Source organism: Pinus tabuliformis, chromosome 9 (genome assembly GCF_031772625.1).
Source record: "Pinus tabuliformis cultivar Carrire ecotype Pingquan chromosome 9, CPIR1, whole genome shotgun sequence".
Taxonomy (NCBI): domain Eukaryota; kingdom Viridiplantae; phylum Streptophyta; class Pinopsida; order Pinales; family Pinaceae; genus Pinus; species Pinus tabuliformis.
Genome location: NC_142307.1, coordinates 1,460,351,592 through 1,460,373,742, shown reverse-complemented (window position 1 = coordinate 1,460,373,742; position 22,151 = coordinate 1,460,351,592). Strand labels below are relative to the sequence as shown.

The 22,151-nt window shown below is 37.0% G+C and overlaps 1 protein-coding gene across 1 annotated transcript in view; it reads left to right on the top strand.

Annotated features, from left to right (window-relative positions):
• Window positions 1-19,125, top strand: part of LOC149154095 (DHHC-type zinc finger family protein) — a 73,512-nt gene extending 54,387 nt beyond the window's left edge. Inside the window, exon 7 of the mRNA XM_089438030.1 lies at window positions 18,559-19,125. Coding sequence (XP_089294156.1) covers window positions 18,559-18,669 — 111 coding nt within the window. The 3' untranslated portion in view covers window positions 18,670-19,125. The remainder of the gene's footprint in view (window positions 1-18,558) is intronic.
• The last annotated feature ends 3,026 nt before the right edge of the window (window positions 19,126-22,151 follow it).

Sequence of the window (22,151 nt, the reverse complement as noted above, 5' to 3'; positions counted from 1 at the left end):
CCACATGTCTATAATGAAGGGTGTCCACCAAGCAAGTTAGAGAACTCCAACACTCCAAGGAAGACTGCCAAGTCAACACCCACTTGAGGTCAAGCAATCAATGAGCAAGTTGTCTCCATTGTGCAAATCCATCATGGACCATCTCCCATGTGTCAATCCATCTTGGACCATAGTCATAGGGTTCGTCAAATTTCACTGTTGGGTGAATTCCAAAGAAAATTAGAGACTCATTGAGGTTCAACCTTAGTTCATGGAGGTTCTAATCTAATTTCACGTGGAGGTTAGACACTTGTTCACTATATCCACGTCACCTCAACTTGCTACGGGTATTTGCGACTTCATCTAAGACAATGATTGTTGGTTGTGTGACTTTCTACTCACTTTGTTGAGTGTTGTGACAAGCCCGACGACGACTCCAAGTCCATACTTGTAGGCCACTAGCGACGGGCCATTTCGATTCCTCTATCCTGGCTGCGAATCATGATTTGCTACTGCAAATCACAACATACCATAGCGACTCCTCCATACTTGTCGTGAATTGTGATTTATTGTTGTGAACCACTACAACCCATGATGACTCCCTTACAGGCAACCATCCACGAACCACATCCATATTTTGTATTTTTATAGATTATTATAAAGCCTATCAGTAAATTTTATCTATATATCTATATTTATATATAATATACATGGTTTTACCTAATTTCTTGGGAGGCTCAACACTTGTTCGCCATATCCACATTGCTTCAACTTACTTGCTAGAGATAGTTGTGTCTTCATCTTTTTGCGACTTGCTACTCACTTTGTGCCACGACAAGCCTGATGATGATTCCAAGTCCATACTTGCAAGCCACTAGTGATGAGCCACATCGACTCCTCCATAGCGATTGTGAATCGTGATTTGCTACTGCAAATCACAACAAACCATAGTGACTCCTCCATACTTGTTGTAAATTGTGATTGTTGTTGTGAGCCACTATGACCCAAGATGACTCCCCTATAGGCTATTGTCCACGAACCGCATTTCAAGTTGCCCATATTTTGTAGTTTTATAAATTATTAAGCTTTCAATATATATATATATATATATATATATGAAGAAACTCAATGGTGAACCTAAATCTCATGTAAAAATTTGAATTTGATCTAGATTACATCGTTGATGAACACGAACTTGAACCCAAACCATGTGACTTAGCCTCAGACCATCCATAGGTTGAACACACACCATGTACCCAAAACTCATGAAGCATTCCCAATTATGGTGTAAACACTTTCAAAGTAACTTGCTACTCACTTTGCTTAGTGCTGCGACAAACTTGATGACAATTCCAAGTCCACACTTGCAAGCCACTAGTGACAAGCCATGTCGACTCCTCCATACCAATTGTGAATCGTGATTTTCTACTACAAATCACAACAGACCATAGTGACTCCTCCGTACTTGTTGTAAATTGTGATTATTGTTGTGAGCCACTACGACCCAAGATGACTCCCCTATAGGATACTGTCCACGAACCGCATTTCAAGCTGCCCATATTTTGTAATTTTATAAATTATTAAGATATATATATATGGACAAACTCAATGGTGAACCTAAATCACATCTGAAAATTTGAATTTGATTTAGATCACATCGTTGATGAACACAAACTTGAACCTAAACCATGTGACTTAGCCTCAGACAATCCATAGGTTTAACACACACCATGTGCCCAAAATTCATGATGCATTCCCAATTATGGTGTAAACACTTTCAAAGTAACTTCAAAGCTAACACTCCCTTTGTCAACAAACATGAACTTGAACCCAATGTTTTAAAACTCTGACTTGGGTTCGGAATTGGCCGAGGGTCGACTCCGGCTTCGACTTCGTATCGACTCGGCCGGTTTGATTTCAATGACTCGGTCGTTTTTAAAAATACATTAAATATCTTTTTTTTTTAATGAAAAACATAATTTTAAAGATTTTCATTCATGTTTCCAAACACAAAGCATTAGAATATAGAGAGAAGACAACATATGATGAAATTAGGCTCATGAATGTATCCATTATATCAAAATGGCACCCAATGCACTGTCCAATACATACATGATATAGAGATCAGAACAAAAACACATAAACAAGGAGGCTCTAAATGACCTCTACAACAAAAGTAAAACATCACTAGTCACTACTGGCTACTGCTAGAGAAGCCAACATCATCTGGCTCAGACTCTGAATCAGAGTCAGACAGGGAAACCCATGGCTCCTCCTCATCACGATCTCCAACTGACACTGTAGCAGTCGCACTAACAGGCGCAATGAGGGGGTTAGGTAGCTTTAATAGGCTTGGGAAAGGTTAGATGGACAAGCAAAAAACCTAAAACAAAAAAATAACCAAGTTTGGAGCCCGCTTTCCCTCCAAATTTCGTTGTTGACCGGGTTTGACTGGGTTGGCTGATTTAAGTCTGACTCGGTCCAGCCGACTGATCTATTACTGAACCAACCGAGTCGGTGACAGGCTCAGTCGGTTCGGTAACAAACCGGTCTTTGAATCGATTTTTGTACCAAGCCAACCCGGGCAGGGGTCTGGCTCGGTCGGCTTGGTCGATTTCAAATCGACTCGGCCGAATTTTAAAACACTGCTTGAACCTGAACCATGTGACTTAGCCTTGGACCATCTAGGGGTTGAACATCCAACTTGGGCCCAAAACTTATGATGCATTCCCAGTCACGGTGTAAACACTTTCGAAGTAACTTAAATCAACGAACACCACACATGAGTTGTCCATGACATCTTGTAAAGATAATCATAAATCTATGCAAGACCAAGACAAGTGGATCACATCTATCAAAGTCACAAAGATAGAAATTTGCCCAAGAGAACTCCTTAGTCCTGGAATACTTTGCTCATGGTATAGGCAACAACCTATGCAAGGCCATCATCCACCTGTCAACATGGGAATCTCTCTCATGTACCTCAAATCCTGTAGCCACTGAAATGTCAACTTGAACTAGGTGAAGATCCTCATCCAGAGGGAATTTGGAAGAGAGAGTAACATCATCAACTCCCTCTATTTGAGAGAATCCATGGAAACTCCCTTCGTTTGAGTGAATCCATCAGCCCAATCCCTATACTCTAGAATACTCCCATCAACCGCAAACTTGGAATCAATCTCAACAACATTCTCCATCTTTGAACTATTGGAAGGCTCATGGATGGAAGAAACCAATGCAATATGACAAACATATCTCCTAGGAGGTATATTCTCCCTCATTTAAGATCTGGATGTTCCTATATGCTCTCGAGCCTCCTCAAAACTAGAAAACTCATATAGCCTCTCACTAGAATGTACATGTGCCACTAGGTTAACAAGTAACTTGTAAAGGTCACACTCTCTCACCCCTCTAGCCAAAGTCCTTAGACTGGGTAAACTATAATCATTGATGGTGTTTTTCCACCCCTCAAAGGAAACTCTTTGTTGCACATCATGTCGTACATGACATTGAAAAAAGGTTCTTCCTCAAACTTGGAACAAATAAAATATCACTTGGCTCAAGAATATCACCTAAAGGGATCTGAAAAGAAATGGATCCAATTTCTCTCACATGATAAGTGGCATAATCACCAAGCTCCATACTAATGCCCTGCTTGCCTCTAAATCATGTTGGACAAAGCCCTGTCATTTGTTATATGTCTCGATGCTACATGATACACCATACCATCCAATGCTAGATAGGGTGTTAGAACTTAGAAGTCAAATAAGAAGTTGTGGAAAAGGTAGTATCAAACAATGAGTTAATCTCCTCTAAACCTGCTACAATTCCAATGGGATCTTGTTTCACACCCTTTCCCTTCTTCTTTAGTGGACATTGGTTGACATAATGCCCCATCTCATAAACACATCACCTTACTCAAGTCCTTCCCTTTATTTGTACTCTCCTTGAAGCCTTTCTTGGTACCCTTCATCTTCTTGATGAGATTAATAACATATACTTCAACATGTTGTTGCAAACAAGACTCCAATATGATTTCTTCTTCCACAGGTTGAACCTAAAGCTTCAGAAAATTTGATATATTGTCTTGAGCACAAACACCCTAAAGAAAGGACATCCATGAAGGAGCGAGTTCTTTTAAGGCAATGGACACCAACTCCTGATCCTCCACCTATGTTCCAATGGTGACGAAATAATCTTTTAGTTCAATGATCTTGGTCAAATAACTCACCATAATATCTATATTGCTCATGTTAATGGCTTAAAGCTGGTTTCACAAGAGCATCTATTGAGAAGCACTGGAGGTTTGGAATAACTCAATTGGAGCATCTTACTTGTCTTTGTTGAAATATGTAACTAGGTTCGGTCTTCATAATGACATATGTAATCATGTTTTTATGTAATGAGATTTTTTTTATTATTATTGTTGATCTTGAGGCATGGGTTTCATGCTCAAGGAAATTTATTTTTAGGTTAAGCTCCCATTGTGAGCTCTTAGGGCTTGCCATTGAGTCTACAAGTCATTAAAGTCATTGTCATGTATAAAAGATCCATTTGGGCATGTTACATATTGTAAGAAGAATTTATTTGAGTCAAAGGCAAGTCAAAGAACTCTCAAAGACCAAGTCATAATGCAAAGAACAAGTCAGCCTTTTCAAAAGCATCAAGTCGGCCTAGAGACAGTTTCAAGTCGGCCTAAAAACATGGATGAGGAGTGTATATATAGGAGGACTCGACCTCATTCTAGGATCATCAATTATCATCACAGAAGTTTGATCATTAAGACAAGAAAGGGTCTCACATCAAGTGAAGAAAAAGAGGATAAAAGAAGGAATAAAATCGTAGTCTTCCAGGTTTGTTTTTGGGCTCATTCCTCACATGTGTGAACTGTAAATAGGGCACACTTTCAGCCACAGAGGGATGAAATCACAGTCAGGTCAAGAAGGTGAATCAAGGATCAAAGAAGTTTGGAAAAAGCAAGCCGAATAGTCTAAGAAAGGAAGCCTGCCCAAGTGAAGGAAAGAAGTCTCTAATATCCTCAAACTTGGCACATGTGTGACATGTACAGTCGATTACAGGAGGCCGAGAATTGCAGTTAAGGTGGCCGAGAATTTCAGACAAGTATTGCAAGGTTGAAGGTTGAAAGTTGAAGAGGTTGTAGTTGAATCAAGAAGAGGTTAACTTTGACTTGAGGCAAGTTTGACTTGGTCTTGGAGAAGTTTTTGGTCAAGGGTCTAGGTCTTGGAGTTTGTCAATTGAAGATTCTATAAGAAGAAGAATTTCTATGGGTTTTCCTCTCGTTGGGAGAGGTTTTGGCCCTGGCTGATCGCCTATATCTTGTGCTCTCTTGTCTCATTTTTCTTTATGTTTTGGTAGCTATTTGATGAGAAGAACACAATAATAATCAAGTTGAAGAAAAATCAAATTAAAATAAGTAAAAGGACATCACAAGCAGTGATCATAGAAAGAGAAAATCTCCTATCACTATGCCCTTAGATTTCTCAACAGTCTTCTTATCTAAAATGTGAGAGATGAATTGATCCTTCCCAGTATCAAGAATGGTTCTCTTCACTTTGGCTTTCTTCTTTTGATAAATGACCAATTTTCCTAGATCTGTAGGTTTTGGAATCTCCTCAACATGCTCCCAAAGATCAACCTCCTCCATAAGAATCTAAAGCTTGAGCTTCCACGGAACGAAGTTGGAAGCTCCATCTAACCTATCTCACTCTAAGATAGAGAGTCACCTTACACATCCTCCACAAGTATAAAATGCACAAATCAACAACATTGAAGTAGATAAAATCCTTTATGGGGTTCAAATGCTTTTCCCAAGCAATCTAGGGTTTTACACCCAACCTTAAACAACGTCAAGTACCTTTACTAAGTAATCTTTGACTAAAATACAACCTTCCTCCTATTCTAAAGTGATCTTAGCCATTGTTGGAAAAATTGACAATGGTTTGAACTATAACTTCTCAACCACATCAATGAAAAAATGGGAGAAAATTGACAAACTGCTACAAGCATTAAAAAGTACAAATTCATTTGTTTCAATATAAACCACAATAATATCAAATAAACACATTGGCTCAAAACTATGGAAAATACTGATACAAATGATGTGATGGATGCGAAATAAAAAATGATAAATTAAAGTTGATACTGAATATTGAATTTTGATAGTTGTCCAATCAAGGACTCAAAAGTGGACAACCAATACAAAATGACATCAAATATATAAATATGTCTCATCATCACGAGTCAAAACCATGGTGTACCACTTGGTATTTGTATAAGATGATTGAGAGGAGAGGAGTCTAGGTAGTTGTATAGTCTATAGTTGATTAATTGGAAAAGAGTGCCCTCTTACTATGTTCAGAAGCCCTTTGTGGTTCTCAAGGCTTACATGGGGAGTATTTGAGCCATGTCATGAATATAAACACAAAGCAGTTGCAGTCTAAACCCTAGATCCATGAGGATGAACGTATACATATATTTTATTGTTTTGGTGTCTTACTATTGAATAGTAATGTTGCAAAAGGTGAAGGTGGCAATTAGTTAAAGTGTGTAAGACAATAATTGAAGTTGTCTCTAAGGTTTTCTTTGATGTAGGTGGTGTTCTAGAATATATCCATGTTTCAACATTTCCTAGATCAATAACTCCAATCCTACCCTCCAATCAAAGTCTGAGTCCTCATTGCACCGAATGCTACACATACATATAGAAGAAATGTCACTTTTTGCTAGTCATCTTGCTACAACACACCCTGTTATTTTATAAACCCTTGTTGTTAGCCTGCCTTGACTATATGATTTCTGACTCCTATTTCCTTTTGAATGGCTGTTGAGAAACTATATACCTAGTTTATTCAAGAATTTATAAGATTTCTAGTAATAAACAAGATAGTACATAAATGTTATTTTACTTTTTCATTCAACTGACTTCACCTTATAGACATTCATAGTGTCATCTTGGTGCACCAACTGTTTTGGAATAAAGGGAAATAAAATTATATAGAGGTTTGAGAATAAAGTGTTGACATTTCAAGGGCATAATGACTTGAAATACACATATTGAATAACATCGTGAATAATAATTGTTGAAGAAAATTAAATGATATCTGTTAACAAAGTAAAGATATAACAAAAAATTATAAACCATCAATATTGTGGCTTTTACTTCACAGATGTAACATGCAGGGTGTCTGGAACAAGATAATTGCTTCTCTGTCTGTACACATTGTTTTTTGTATAATTTATGGTCTTTTCTCAAAAAAACGCAGAAATGACTTAGTAGTTTTAGAAAATTTGATTTGCACACATCAAAAGAGAGGAGTAAGGGACTCACCAATGTTGTGTAGGTTTTCCACAGTTGCTTACAAATTTATTTTGATTGTGAGCTCCTTGATAATCACAGACAATATTACAACCAGTTTTTGGTGCAAGGTAGGGTGGCCAGTACCTCCCTAAACTCTTCCCATTAATCCAAACATTACTCTTTCCCATACCCTCCAAATCCAGTGCTATAGGATTGTTACTTTCTGGGGTATCAAAAACTGTCTACGGATTGACAAGAAACAAATCCATGACTTAGAAAGGATTCTGTTAAATAAAGTCCATATAAACAAGTAGGGTAAGTCTTGGAATGCAATCAAGTACATTGTTAAAATTATGTCTGCAATGACCTTGATCCATGGTCCAATAAAATTGTTTTTGATGTCAAGAAAAATGGTTTATCGCCCCCCCACCCCCCCGAAGATTAGTTGTTTTTAATGGTAAACACCTTCCTTCTCATTTCGTAACAGCTGCAAATTATCTTAAAGAGGCTCAAAATTAGCTTGCCAATTTTTTTCTTTTTTCTTTTCAAAATATCACAATTTTTCAGGCTAACCTTTTTGTTTGTGTTTTGGCATCGAGGAAAATCATGATGTATGATATCTGTTAACAAAGTAAAGGTATAATAAAAATTTGTAAACCCTCAATAGTGTGGCTTTTTCTTCACAGCTCTAACACACGGGGTGTCTGCCTTTTCTGTCTGTTTATATTTATTTTTTGTATAATAGGTGTAGCCTTTTCTCAAAAAAATGCAGAAATGATTTAGTAGTTTTAGAAAAATTGACATGTACACAGAAAAGGAGAGGAGTAAGGAACTCACCAATGTTGTGTAGGTTTTCCATGGTTCCTTCCAAATTTATTTTGATTGTGACCTCCTTGATAATGACATAAAACATTACAACCAGTCTTGGGTGCAAGGTAGGGTGACCTCCCTAAACTCTTCCCATTAGCCCATACATAACCATTTCCCTTACTCTCCAAATCCAGTGCTATCGGATTGTTACCTTCAGGGGCCTCAAAAGCTGTCTACGAATTGACAAGAAACAAATCCATGACTTAGAAAGGATACTGGATAATAAAATCCATATAAACATTAGGGTAAGTCTTGGAATGCAATCAAGTACATTGTTAAAATTATTTATGAAATGACCTTGTTGCCTGCTCCAATAAAATTGTTTTTGATGGCAATGAGAACAATGGTTTGGCCCTCCTAAGATTTTAGATGTTTTTGATGGTAAACACCTTCCCTCTCATTTCCTAACAGCTGCAAATTATCTTGAGGGGCTCAAAACTTGACAATTTTTATTTTTTATTTAAAAAAAAAAAACACAATTTGATCAGGCCAACATTTTTGTTGTTTTGGCATCGCTGAAAATCATGATGCTGCTGATTTTTTGGCAATTTTTAGATCGATGATCTCAACGATTACAGGCTCTGATACCATGTTGAAATTTCCTCAGAATTCACACCTTAATGCAATCCAAATTTTTTATCTCTTCGATAAGAGGTTTCCCTGATTGTAACCCTGTGAATTTTAGCCTTAGGGCTGTTATGAAATAGCTTACCAAACATCAGTGGAAAAGATACAAATTTCCACTATGTAACAGCCCAGCCTTCTAGGTAATCCAAAGAGAAAATATACCAAATTGTGTAGATAAGTTTCAGCCCTCAAGGGCAACTTATTAAGCATAAACCATATCTGACAATTATTTACAGCAGATATAACAGAAGAAAAACAACAGATATAACAGCTGCAGAACAACCTTTAAATTCTTCAATGATGATGTCAAATCACTCAACAAAATTGCCCTTTTACTTATATTAAATCAATGAGACATATATAGCTGTAAATAACAATACATGAAGAACATAAATGGCTGAAAATCAATTATGGAAATTGCACAAGTTTTAGACAGCTGAAAACATTGTTAGTATGCTCAAGATGAAGTTCATGCACATACCAAAGCCTTCTCCCAAGGCTAGTGAAGGCCACTAGCTCTTGAAAACCGTAGCTAGGGAAAACAAAGAAAAACCCTAGCTCAATCAAGGAGCTCCAACATGCAAGTATCACTCCGACATGTCCTCCGAGGAAAGATGTTTGCTTCTCTTTCTTCACCATATATATGATATTCTCTTCTCCTCTTTCTTCACCAAATATACTCTAGGGATTTTATCACAAAACCCTAATCTCAAACCTCCAAGGAATAAACCCTAACCCTAGACTTCAAAATGCCCTAAGAATAACATGAAACTCCAGTTAGTCCACAAGAGAGAGAGAGAGTACAAATGAAGACTGAGAGAGAGAGTACAAATGAAGACCGAGAGAGAGAGATCAGTTCCAAATAAAGACAGCACAGAGAGAGAGAGAGAGAGAGAGAGAGGACTTAAGCAAACAAGGGCATGATCTGCTGGCCATTAAAGAAGAAAATTTTGAAGAGAAATACTTACACTAGAGTTCTGTGGTGGGTCTAGCAGTAATGTTGTAAGCAAACAAGGGCGAACACCTTTCGTCAAATTGCTTAAAAGTTAAAACCCTACCTGGTTTGGCGAAATTCCTGAAAATTTAGAAAATTCGAATATCTACTGGTGGCCATATGAATCAATGTAAAACCGTGATTATCCAAATCATAATCTCTAAGATGCCATGGAGAATCTGCCAAACTGTATGTTAAGAGCTCTTCTGATGATTTGCAGAAGAAAAATTGTACAGGAAATGGTAGAAATCTATGAAATTCTGTGTAGCAGTAAATATTGGTGGCTTACAATCATGAGAGTCAATAGAAATGAGAAGATTGATGTTTAAACTTTAGTGTTAGTGTTTAATTTATTTTTCGACTTTTTATCTACTTCAGTCAATGGCCTAGGTCATTAGACGTTATGGAGGATCTAACCACCATGACCCATAATTGGGCATACCTTCTAACCATACTACATAGTGTACTAGCATGGCCATATAGAAATCCAAATTGCCAATTTGGAAACTTGGTAGTATGAATATGCCAGAGTAAATTTGTTGATTTTTTCATAGGATCTTCTAAACTAATAATTACTTATTGTGATTTATTTAGTTTTTCTTATCTTGCATTGATATTCATCATAAAGCAATTACACAAAAGAACTCAACAGTGGAAACTAAATTCCAGTAGGATCATAAAGAGACAACCATACAAGAACAGAAACATCTACCCTAAGGAAACCCACATGGGGGAAAACCCAACAACCTTTTCCGTAGAGAAATTCTTCAGTTCAACAAGAGACACACCTAGATCTCCTGGTCAATCACTAGATCAAACTGATCAGCAAAGTAGATTTGGTCAAACCTGGTCCAACTTCCTCCTAGTCAATTCAAACAGCTGCCCAATAACCTTGGCCTGATCTGACCTGCTAGGGCATAAATTTGGCCTGCTGCTGCACCCAAAAATCTCGGTTCTGCTGCTCTGACATACCTCAGAAATTCTGTCCTTATGATCCACATGTGCGAGAACAACAGCAGAGAGAATACCGCAAGTGTGAAGGCTAAAGGCTAATGAAGAGAGAGAGAGAGAGAGAGAGAGAGAGAGAGAGAGCTTCTTCTTCTGGTCAACTTTGTCCTCCTTTCTTCCTTGTCTCCTTCGCTTGATGAACAGAAAAATACTTGCTTGTATGATTATCAAATTGTGCCAAGGAGAGGAGGTCGAGTGCCTTATATATATATTTCTGGCTAGCCGAATGGGTCCCCTTTTACTGGGGTTGATTTGACTAGGAGGAGGGCTGACTTGGCTTGTTTGGAGCCAAAAATTCAATTTCAAAATTCAAATTTTCTCTTTTGAAAAGGACATGAAGAACATGCCTTAAAATTTCTCTTTTGACAATAGCATGAAGAACATGCTTTATATTTATCATTACAAATACATCAAGGGCTAAAAATATTAATTATGAAGACCGGCCATAGCTACAAAAATTCAACAAAATTGAATCTACTGTTGAGTTTCAATGGTAATAACTATCTCTTAATACAAGATAGATTCAGTGGTTTCCATCCAAATGACAGCATAGCTAATTTGGTTTCAACCATCCATACCTCATATTATTCATGTTGACAGGTCATCTAACTTATTGACCTGACAACTTGCTCATCCTGCTGGTAGCAGTTGTCTGACACAACTCGTTATAGGTGAATGCAGCCAGTCACTACTTGGGATACAAATTTGACTATAGATATTATATGAATGATATTATTTTTGTTCCAACCCCCATTTCATGACTATATGATGCATGAAATTATGTTATTCTTTTGCTGTTTGACTGCTGTTAGTGTTGAAAATGTAACTAGTTTCGGTCTTCATAATTGTTGTTGTACTCATTTCAATAGGTATCCTACGTAACAAACAAGAAAAGAAAAAGAAAAAGTTATTATTATTAAAGCATGGGTTTCATGCTCATTATTGATGGTCTTCTAGGTAAAGGCATGTTCTTTGTGCTTCTAGGGTTTGTTAGGTCTTATGATTTATTGTCTTGATTCAAAGGAGTCAACATCATGTTTATAAGACCCTTTCGGGAAAAATATATTTGTAAAAAGAATTATTTGAGACTAGAAAGTCTTGGAAGTTCCAAAGTATAAGTTGGCCTTGGGAACATCAAGTCGGCCTAAAGGAGGGAATTCGACTCCTTGAGAAGGCTATATAAAGAAGTAGTTTGACTTCATTTGGACACACTCACTACACAAGTTCGATATCAAAAGTAGAAGTTTGATCTGTAGCTGGGAGAAGCAGGAAAGGGGAGCGGAAGCCAAGGAAGAGAAGGAAGGACAAAATTTTCTTGTTTTTGGGCTCTATCTATCTCACACGTGCAAAATTATAGGGCTTTTGGGCTGCAGGAAGAGGCTGAAATTGTAGGACCGAGTTGCAGTAGGATGAAGTGCAATATCTTGTAATTGGAAGGAAGGATACTCTGTCTAGACCTCGTTGACCTTGGGAAGAGTTTTCTTTCTTTAGGAAGGTCTCAGGAGGAGGCTGGATTAGGGTTTTTGAGGAAGCTGCAAGACCAAAATTGCAAGGTCGAAGTTGCAAGTTGAGTAGCAGTGTCGAAGCTGACAAGTCGAAGTTGCAGGTTGAGTAGCAGTGTCGAAGTTGACAAGTTGAAGTTGCAGTGTGTAGCAATTTGGTGCAGAATCAAGGAAGGATTTGAAGAAGCGCTGACTTGGTACTAAGAGAAGGACTGGTCTAGGGTTTGGGTCTTTGTATCTCATTTGAAGCCGATTCTAAGAAGAGAAGAGTTTCCTGGTTTTCCCCTTGGAGAGGTTTTTCCCTCGCTGAGATCCTAATATCTATGTCTCCTATTGTTGTTGTTATTGTTCTTGATATTGTTTGATGAAAAGATGCAACTAAAGAACTAAAGAAGATAAATAAGCTTCACAAACAAATATCAAGGTTAAAGGAAAATAAGATTAATAATTGCCACTATTACAGGGCATTTTGTCACATCAACACAAAAGGCCTGAAAACCGGATCAATCAACATCCTTGAACACTTTGTCATAATCCCTTTGCAAACCCCTAAGCATCAATTCTCCAAAAAGTTTGAGTTTTTGGTTCTACCTGCTAAAAAATCATGATTTTAGGCCTAGCACACTCTGCATACTTGTCCGCCAGCATTAGGTGCAAGTTGCATACCTGAGCACCAACGTTGATCATCATAGGTTGCTCCATTTTGCAGGTGCGCTGATTCTAAAATTTCGGGAAAATTAGAAAATATTTTCAATCTTCTCCTTCCAGAAGCTTCTAAGATGGTTTTAACCATTTACTATAGATAGAGATCTTGAGTTCCTATTTGATCCTACTCTAGTGATCTTATCTCTTATCCCTTGAGCCTATCCTCCTGCGTAAGTGGATCTCATGCCAAGATTGGTAAATCCTAAATTACCATGTTCACCCTATAAATTTACTGCCTCCCATGGAGTCTGGGTTGGCTTTTGGAGATTGCTAGTGCCCTCATGCTACTGCTTTGAGCTTAAGGAATCATCATCCATTTGCATTAGGGTTGAATGTGAAGGTTTGCTTTGTGGCAAGGAAGGAAAAGACAATTGGGGAGACATCTACAAAGTCAACTTCTATATATGGTTGTAACTCTCTCCTTTATTTATTAATACAAAAAACACTATGTTTTCCTATACTTGTGTCATGTTGATGCTTATGTATTTCAATGCCATGTTGATTCATTGAATAGAGATATTGGATTATGTTATGTGGATATTGTAGTTCCTTTTCTTGTTTTAGTCATTGTTGCAGGTTCCATTTATAGCGTGTGGAGCTAGGATTGGAGCTTACAAGCGAAGAGAAGAGGAGGACTTACTACAGATTCCAGGTAGGTCTCTTTTCCATATTCTAATCTCTCTAAGGAAAACTTAGATCTTTTTTCCCTCTATTGTTCTAGATCATACCACTAGATCTAGGGAGTTCATTTTTGTTTGTAGAAATGAATTTTCCATATAACAACCACTATCAATTTTCCAACATGGTATCAGAGCTAAGGTGAACAAGGAAGGCAACTGGAAGGACACTAGAAGGAGTTACTTGTCAAGGGGAAGGGAAAAGGAAACTCTCAAGAAAAGATTAAAGAAGAAGACTTCGAGAAGGATTGAAGACTCATTAGTAAAAGACCTAGAAGTAGGGTTTCTACTAAAGAAGATCAAGACTACATCAAAGGAAAAAGTACAAGAAGGGTGTTGATCTCTCTTGAAAGAAGATCTATTTGGAAAGCATCTTTGAAGAAGGCATCAAGGATCTTGGAAGCTGTTGTTGGAAGAATCTCATGAAACATCTTTCAAAAACATTGTTGAAGACTCTTCAAGGATCGTGAAGGCATCACGAAGGTTGAAAACATCATCAAGGAGAATCTTGGTCATCAAGTAAGTATCATATTATTGCATCATGTTTGAATGTTCAAGTCATATGGGTTTCTTTCTGCAAAGAGAGCAATAAGCTCATTGGGGAATCAAACTATCTAGCATGGAAGAAAAGAATTGACTTGATACTCACAGAACAAGAAGTAATGGAATATGTTACTAGGGAAATTACTGAACCTGAGAAAGATAAGACACAAGAACTAGAAAAATACAAGAAAGGGGAAGTAAGGGCACAAAGGATCATAGTGGAATCCATTAAAGATTCTCTTGTTCCATTCATTGCAAATTTGAAGACTTCCAAGGCTATGTATGACAAGCTAGTGAATTTGTACTTGGTAAGTACAACAGGACAAAAGATGTCGTTGAGGAACAAGTTGTATAGAATGAAGAAATCAAAGGATGAGGATGTGGCATCCTTTCTCATGAGAGTCTCTCAACTAAGAGACCATTTGCAAGGACTTAGGGAATCAAATACTGATTCTGAAGTAACCATACATGTACTAAATGCATTGCCACCAGAATGGAGCAACTTTGCAACAAGCATCTACTCCAAGAAGGATTCAACTCCCTTTGATGAGTTGTGGATGCAGTGCATATTGGAAGAATCAAGGATCAAGGTCAAGGATGATATTGGAGTAGATGAGCAATCTCAAGCCTTTCTAGTCCGAGTCAAGAAGCTAAAGAAAGGAAAGTTTGGTAAGTCCAAGAAGAAATAAATGTCCAAGGTTCAATGCTTCAAGCACAATGTGGTTGGACACTTTAAAAAGGACTATGCAAACCATCAAAATAAAAAGAGAAAGGAAAGGAGTGAAGCTCATGTAGCCGAAGCAGTGGGAGAACCTGAGAAGAAGGCAAAGAAGGAAGAAGTGAAGGATCTTTAGTACCAAAAAAGATTCACTGACTGTCAGGTTCTTTATGAAGACTAATCTTTCTTTTAGGATAGCATGTTTTGCATAGCATCATAAAAAGAAGCATATGATAGTAGTATGTATAGAATTTACACAATTAAGTTGCTTTGTAGAGATCATTTAGATAGATGGATAGATAGACTATTTTGCGTATTGATCATTCAAGCACTATCTAACATTATGTTAGAAGAAGTCATCTTGCTTTGGTGGATCATCATGATCCTGGAAGAACCATAAAAGGTTCTTGAAAGAAGCACTATGAGAAAGGTTAGTAGACATTCCATGTAATGTGGAATCAATATTGGTAAAGGGATGGAAGAATCCAATGGGTCAGGATGCAGGCTCTTCGTGAGATATATGGATGGCTAGATGATCAAATGAAAGCATAGGAATGCATGTTGGATATAAAAACTTTGGATAAGATTCATATGTGTAGAATCTTGTGGAAAGAAAGTTGGTCATAAAATATACTTAGGTATATGGATATATGATGCTTGAAAGGAATAGGATTTGACTTACTTAAGGATGTGTAAAGAAGTTAAGACCTTCTGTAGAATATATGTATAATCTCCAGTATAGTCTCCAAAAGAAAAGATGTAACTTGGTAATCAAGTTCTATCCTTGGGCACTCTGATGCATGAAGGAAGATTCATATGGAGATGGACCATGAGGATGTTAATGGAATGAGGTCATCATGGTAAGTTTGATTTTCATTATTGTTGGTTATCTGGTTAACATATTATTTTGCTACCTGGAAAGATGTTGCAGGGATACATGATGACAGTTGAGGCAAGTTCAATTGTATGGATGGAATGTATGAAGAATATTGAGGGAAGCTCAATATCTGGTACTTGGCAACTATGAAGTCAAGATATGTTCATCTTGGAATTGGATGGTAGTCGTACGAGAAGATAACCTGAAGGTCAAAGGAAGATCACTTTCAAGAGGAAGCTATGATTAGCTTTAAGTTTAGGAAGGCTTCGTGCAATGCCTTCATGTTGAAGATGAAAGTGATGAGCAAGAAAGGTGACTTGAAACCTGTCACAAGATTAAAGAGAAAAAGTGGCTCCATGATACTTTGAAAGAAAGAAAGCTCGATGATGCAGAGGAAAGAGGGAGCCAGGCAACTATGAAGAACTGGTAGTTGATACTCTTATGAAGACAAGTTGTAAGGCTTGTGATGATGACTTCCCAAATAGAAAGGAAGTCTATATCTCCTCTGTTCTTGAGGGATAAATGAGTCCCTTGTATAGGAGCAAGGTTCTATTCTCAAGATTAAAGGAGAATATGGATGTCCTCTTTGGTTGAGAGGGAGTGATGTTGGACATCACATGTGCATTCTCCTCTTCAGGTGATGAAGAGAGAATGATAGAGGATTGGATAAGCATATGTGGTTTCCTTGAGGATAAAACATCCAAGAAAGGAAAGGTACCGACACTCTTTGAGGATGTGACAGGTATCCAAGAGAAGAGTGGTCGAAGAGGACTGATATTCTTTGAGGACTCAGGATTGGAGATCCAAGATAAGAATAGTCCTAAAAGGAGATACCTTGTAAACATCCAGATGGGGTATGTACCTTGTAGAGGTAGTCCATTATCACACTTAAAGCCTCCAAACATAACACTCTTAATTAAAGTAGAGCTTGTCTAGTTATGCCTCAAAGACAGTATTGGTCATGATGATGATGCTTACAATCTGGCTTATCAATCCGACTCTTATGAGAACTCTTCAGTCTGAGATATGATGTTGCCCTGGTTGTACAATTATGAATACCTTCCTAGTTAAGAGGGAGTGCTGAAAATGTAACTAGTTTTAGTGTTCATAATTGTTGTTGTACTCATTTCAATACGTATCCTATGTAACAAACAAAAAAAGAAAAACGAAAAGTTACTATTTTTAAAGCATGGGTTTCATGCTCATTATTGACAGTCTTCTAGGTAAAAGCATGTTCTTCGTGCTTATAGGGTTTGTTAGGTCTTAGGATTTATTTTCTTGAGTCAAAGGAGTCAATATCGCGTTTATAAGATCCTTCTGAGAAAAATATATTTGTAAAAATAATTATTTTTGAGTCTAGAAAAACTAGAAGCTCCAAAGTACAAGTCGGCATAAAGGAGGGAATTCGACCCCTTGAGAAGGCTATATAAAAAAGCAGTTCAACCTCATTTGGACACACTCACTACACAAGTTCAATATCAAAAGAAGCTCAATCTGTAGCTGGGAGAAGTAGGAAAGGAGAGCAAAAGCCAAAGGAAGAGACAGAAGGACAAAATTTTCTTGTTTTTGGGCTCTATGTGTCTCACACTTGCGAAATTCTAGGGTTTCTGGGCTGCAGGAAGAGGCCAAAATTGTAGGACCGAGTTGCAGATGGACGAAGTGCAACATCTTGTAGTTGGAAGGAAGGATACTTTGTCTAGACCTCATTGACCTTGGGAAGAGTTGTATTTCTCTAAGAAGGTCTCAGGAGGAGGCTAGGTTATGCTTTATGAGGAAGATGCAAGAACAAAATTGCAGGGTTGAAGTTGCAAGGTGAGTAGCAGTGTTGAAGCTGATAGGTCGAAGTTGCAGCGTGTAGCAGTTTGGTGTAGAATCAAGGAAGGATTTGAAGGGCTGACTTGGTACTAGGAGGACTTGGTCTAGGGTTTGGGTCTTTATATCTCATTTGAAGCAGATTCTAAGAAGAGAAGAGTTTCTGGGTTTTCCCCTTGGAGGGGTTTTGCCCTAGCTAAGAGCTTAATATCTGTGTCTCCTATTGTTGCTGTTATTGTTCTTGATATTGTTTGATGAAAATATCTAACTAAAGAACTAAAGAAGATAAATAAAATTCACAAGCAAATATCAAGGTTAAGGAAAATAAGATTAATAGCTGCCACTATCAATTTTCCAACAGTTAGAACTTAAGAAGTGCAGCAAATAACTCACAATCACATGTTGAGTTAAACTTCATCATAGTTTGATTACAAATCCTCCTACACGAATGCTTTAAAGCATCGGTTATCCATCCACTAGTTTGAAGTTTGAACTGTCGACATGTGAGGCATATATAGATTCTCATTCAACTTGCTGAAAACTCCCATTGAAAACCCTCTCTTGCATTTCCCTGCTTCAATTGTTCAAATTTCTTTTATAATACATATGACATATGCAACATCTTGAACTGAATTTTAAGATCTCAATATAACAGGAAAAATATTGTAGAAAGTTTATTTTCCATTTTTGGTCTCAAGAATGTGTGGAAACCATATCTTTTAACAGATCTTTATGCCCATTTATAGTAATTTTACAGAACCTGAATATTTCTCTTTTATTTAGTTTGATATATTTATTTTTCTACAGTTTCTTATATCATCTTAATGGTATGCATTGAAAGGATTTCTCTGAAGATCAAATTTGCCCTCGGGGTGGAACTGAAATGTTTACTTAATTTAGTTGTTCTTATAATTTTTTTCTTTCACAGGTATTGGGACCAAATCTGGCTACATGGATTTGCCCAACAGCAATAGAACATATTGGTTCTGGCCTTCGATTTCAAACTTATTATGATAACCTCCTTCATGAACAACCTTGAGCTTGGGCACTGGCAGCAGTTCAAAATTTATGAAATGGCCGTTAAATTGCCTCCAGATGGATTTGTTCAAGAGCAATAGGACATCTTGCTTCTCGTCTTCAATTTTGGATTCTTATGATAGCATTTTCAACACAATCTAGTTCTGTGGGGTGTGCAGATAATCAAATGGCCATTCAAAAGCCTCTGGTAAAGCTCATCATTGCTATGGACTTTGTTGATAATATATTATGCATCAGCCGCCTTCTAAAGCCTCAAAAGCATCCACATTACAAAATAGGGAAATGTTTTCCTGTTGGTAGCAGTTGGTGATCTGAGGGTAGTTTGCTGCAGATTCATCATCATATTGTCAAACAAATTATTACTGTTATAACAGGCTTTAGAAAGTTACAAGGAACAGCTTTTTGTCATGTAACTGTCTTTGTGGTTGAATTGAAATCTTGCAGTTTTAAACTAGTACAGTATGGAATCTAGATTCATTCTAGGGCTGCATTGGAAGTAAACTATCCATGAGCTCCAATTTAGTCATTGGTGTTGAGGTTAACGTTTGTTCTTTTGAAATTACCATTTAATTATCATCATGTAAGTGTTCCATCAAATAACCCTTTTATCTTAAAATTTACAACTTATGTTAAAAAAATATGATATCACAGGCTTAGATTTGCTACTCCGGTGCTTGCGTAACTACACCAATTGGTACCATTCTAGATTTTCTGTACTTTTACTGAGTGGTGTAAAGCAATATATAGATGTCACCTACAATAAGAAACTAGGAATAAAATAAAAAATATCATATAGAAGAATACGGGGTATTTATGTTGAGCAATGACATGTCTGAGTCATTGAAGAACTTTTCCATCTTGTCAAAGGCATGATCTTTAGAGAAAAATTGCTGCTCCTATTTTGAAATTTGGATGCATTGTTTTTCTTCGACTTTAAAGCAATAGTTTAATATCATTAACTGAAGTGCAGTGCTTCCGACATTTCATCTATGCTTCGATTTTTTTTTTAAATTCGTATTCTCTTAATCTTACCATTCTTATTTTTATAAATTGCCATATAAGCATTTCATCAAATGGAATTTCATCTTGAGATTCTATATTGTCATTTCTCTGGGTGTTTCCTTTCTTCACCTCGGTTAAAGCTACTATTTCTGTTTTGCAGGATATCTCTTCCGTGATGAAAAATGCTCCCCAATAGTTCTTGGTAAACAAGTTGGAATTAAGAGTTGAACAGTTCAAAACCCATCAATTCAGTATCTTAGGATGAATTAAAGATTTTGGCATTTGAGCTTCACTTCTCAACATAAGTATGAAATTAGTTCTAAGAATTAGACTTCTATTGCCCATCTTGTTATTGGTTAAAGAAATAAAGATCCAGCAGAGTTAATGATCTGATTCAAGGAACAGAAAAACAAATAACTAGATGGAAAATATTAAGCACCATGCAGTAAGTCAATGATTGGCTTAGTGCATGGTGATTGGCTTACTACATGGTGCTTAATATTTGCCTACCTAGTTGTGGCGAAGAAATCTATAATAATACGCATACCAAATAATGAGTGTACCTTGTCATTTATTGGCCTACATCTAATACTACCAATGTGCAAAGGAGTCCAGTTTTATGGTGTTATGCATTGTGAAAGAAATTATTCATGGATCCCATGCATAACGACAGAATCAAGGCAACTGTTGAAACTTGAATATGTGTTTTTAATGCCAAGAACTCAGAGGAATAACTGTTTTTAAAAGTAACTTCGCAATGGCAGTGGGTATCTTATCGCAAATTTCTTTTGCTGCGTCTCTGTAATTTGTGTAGCCTTCGATGCGTTGACCATCTAGATATTTTAGTATCGAGCAAGTTGCATGTGTTTGCAACTAGAAACTCTACTTATTGTTATCGATATTCAGCTCAGAGGAGGCAATATGGGCTCTATTGTAGGTCAGAAAAAATGACCATGTTATTGTGGGAATAAAGAATCTCTTCCTGTCATTACTGTGTGTGCTCCTATGGGAGTTTCACTTTAATGTACGTGGCTAAATTAGGTTCTGCATTATCTATTCATCAATTGGAGAAAAAGTGAGTTGTTTTCATCATGAAAATGTTTCATGTCAAAATTCGCTATTAAAGCCAGATCACAACATCGCTTCAGTTTCTAGATCGTGTAAAATAATTATAGTTTTAAAGGCAGAATTGAATTTCATAACATCAAATAGACAAATACCTTTGGAGATTTTGCATGGTTCGAGATTCCTACAAGGACAGTGAGGTTTGATGGGTAAGTCATCTTGTTCCAGTCAATTTTTGTTGTTGTCAGGAGTTTGATAAGAACATGAGATATTAGTAAACCTAGCACGATAAAGCAGTCTGAGGACATGATGATGTATAAATTGTGTAAACTAGTTTTTGGTTTTATCCCAGTTACTAATAATAGGGTAAGAATACCCTCAGACAAAGATTTGTAAATAAGCCCAAAAAATGATCATGGTGAAGAAAGAACACGGGATATACTATAAAGAGGGAACCAATTGTCCTATTAGGAACTTAGCACAAAATAGTGGGCATGTGGTTAATGCTTCAAGATACTTGTTGCATAGCAGGATATAGCTAATAGGCATTATATTGTTGGAAGCTCCCAAATATTGTTTTTGGGCATTGGCCTCCTCTTATGATGATGAGGCTAACATGCTTAGATTAGTATAATGGAGGAACCATGGGTACCATTCAATTGGGGTACCTCTATAGAAGCAACTACGAGTGGGGGATTTTTTTCATCAAAGTTGTCAAGGTTTGTACCTAGTCCCAATTGTTGTGGAGTTGGTTGGTGTGAATTCATGAGTGTGAGTATTAGTGGTAGCATGTAACTTTGTATAATTGATTCCTTGTGGGGATTATATTAAATACTCGCTTTCACCAATCCAACAAGCCACCATTGACTAAGCTCTCAAACATGCGCTACTATGTTTACACTGGTTAATTTCTTACCATGCATAATTTTTCTAACAATGTACAAATAGATTAACAAAGCCATCAAATTGTAAACATGACATTAAATTGAATAAATAACTAAATATATTTTTCTTTTGTAGTGATTGAACTTATAAACAAAGAACATCTAAAATAACAAACTAACAAATGTCTTAAAGTGAATCTTAGCCAAGGTGAAACTTACCTTTTTTTTGTAAGCTTTTGCAAGTGATTTCTATTAATAAGAAAGAGTATTACATTGATAGCAGTTCCTGTTCCCTTGACCAAAAGACTCACTGAGGAGGCTAGTGCCTCAATCAGGTGTTACACAAAACCCATCAAATTACTGTCTAGACAATAAGATACTAAACATAAACACAAGCACAAAGCAAAATTGCCTTATCTGTTAGCTATATCCACCAGTGCCTTGAAGCATTACAGAGCTAGTGTTGATGACAAGAAAATGAGCGAAGTAGATTGCAGACGAAGGAACTATTCCCCTGAGCCTTGAACAAAAG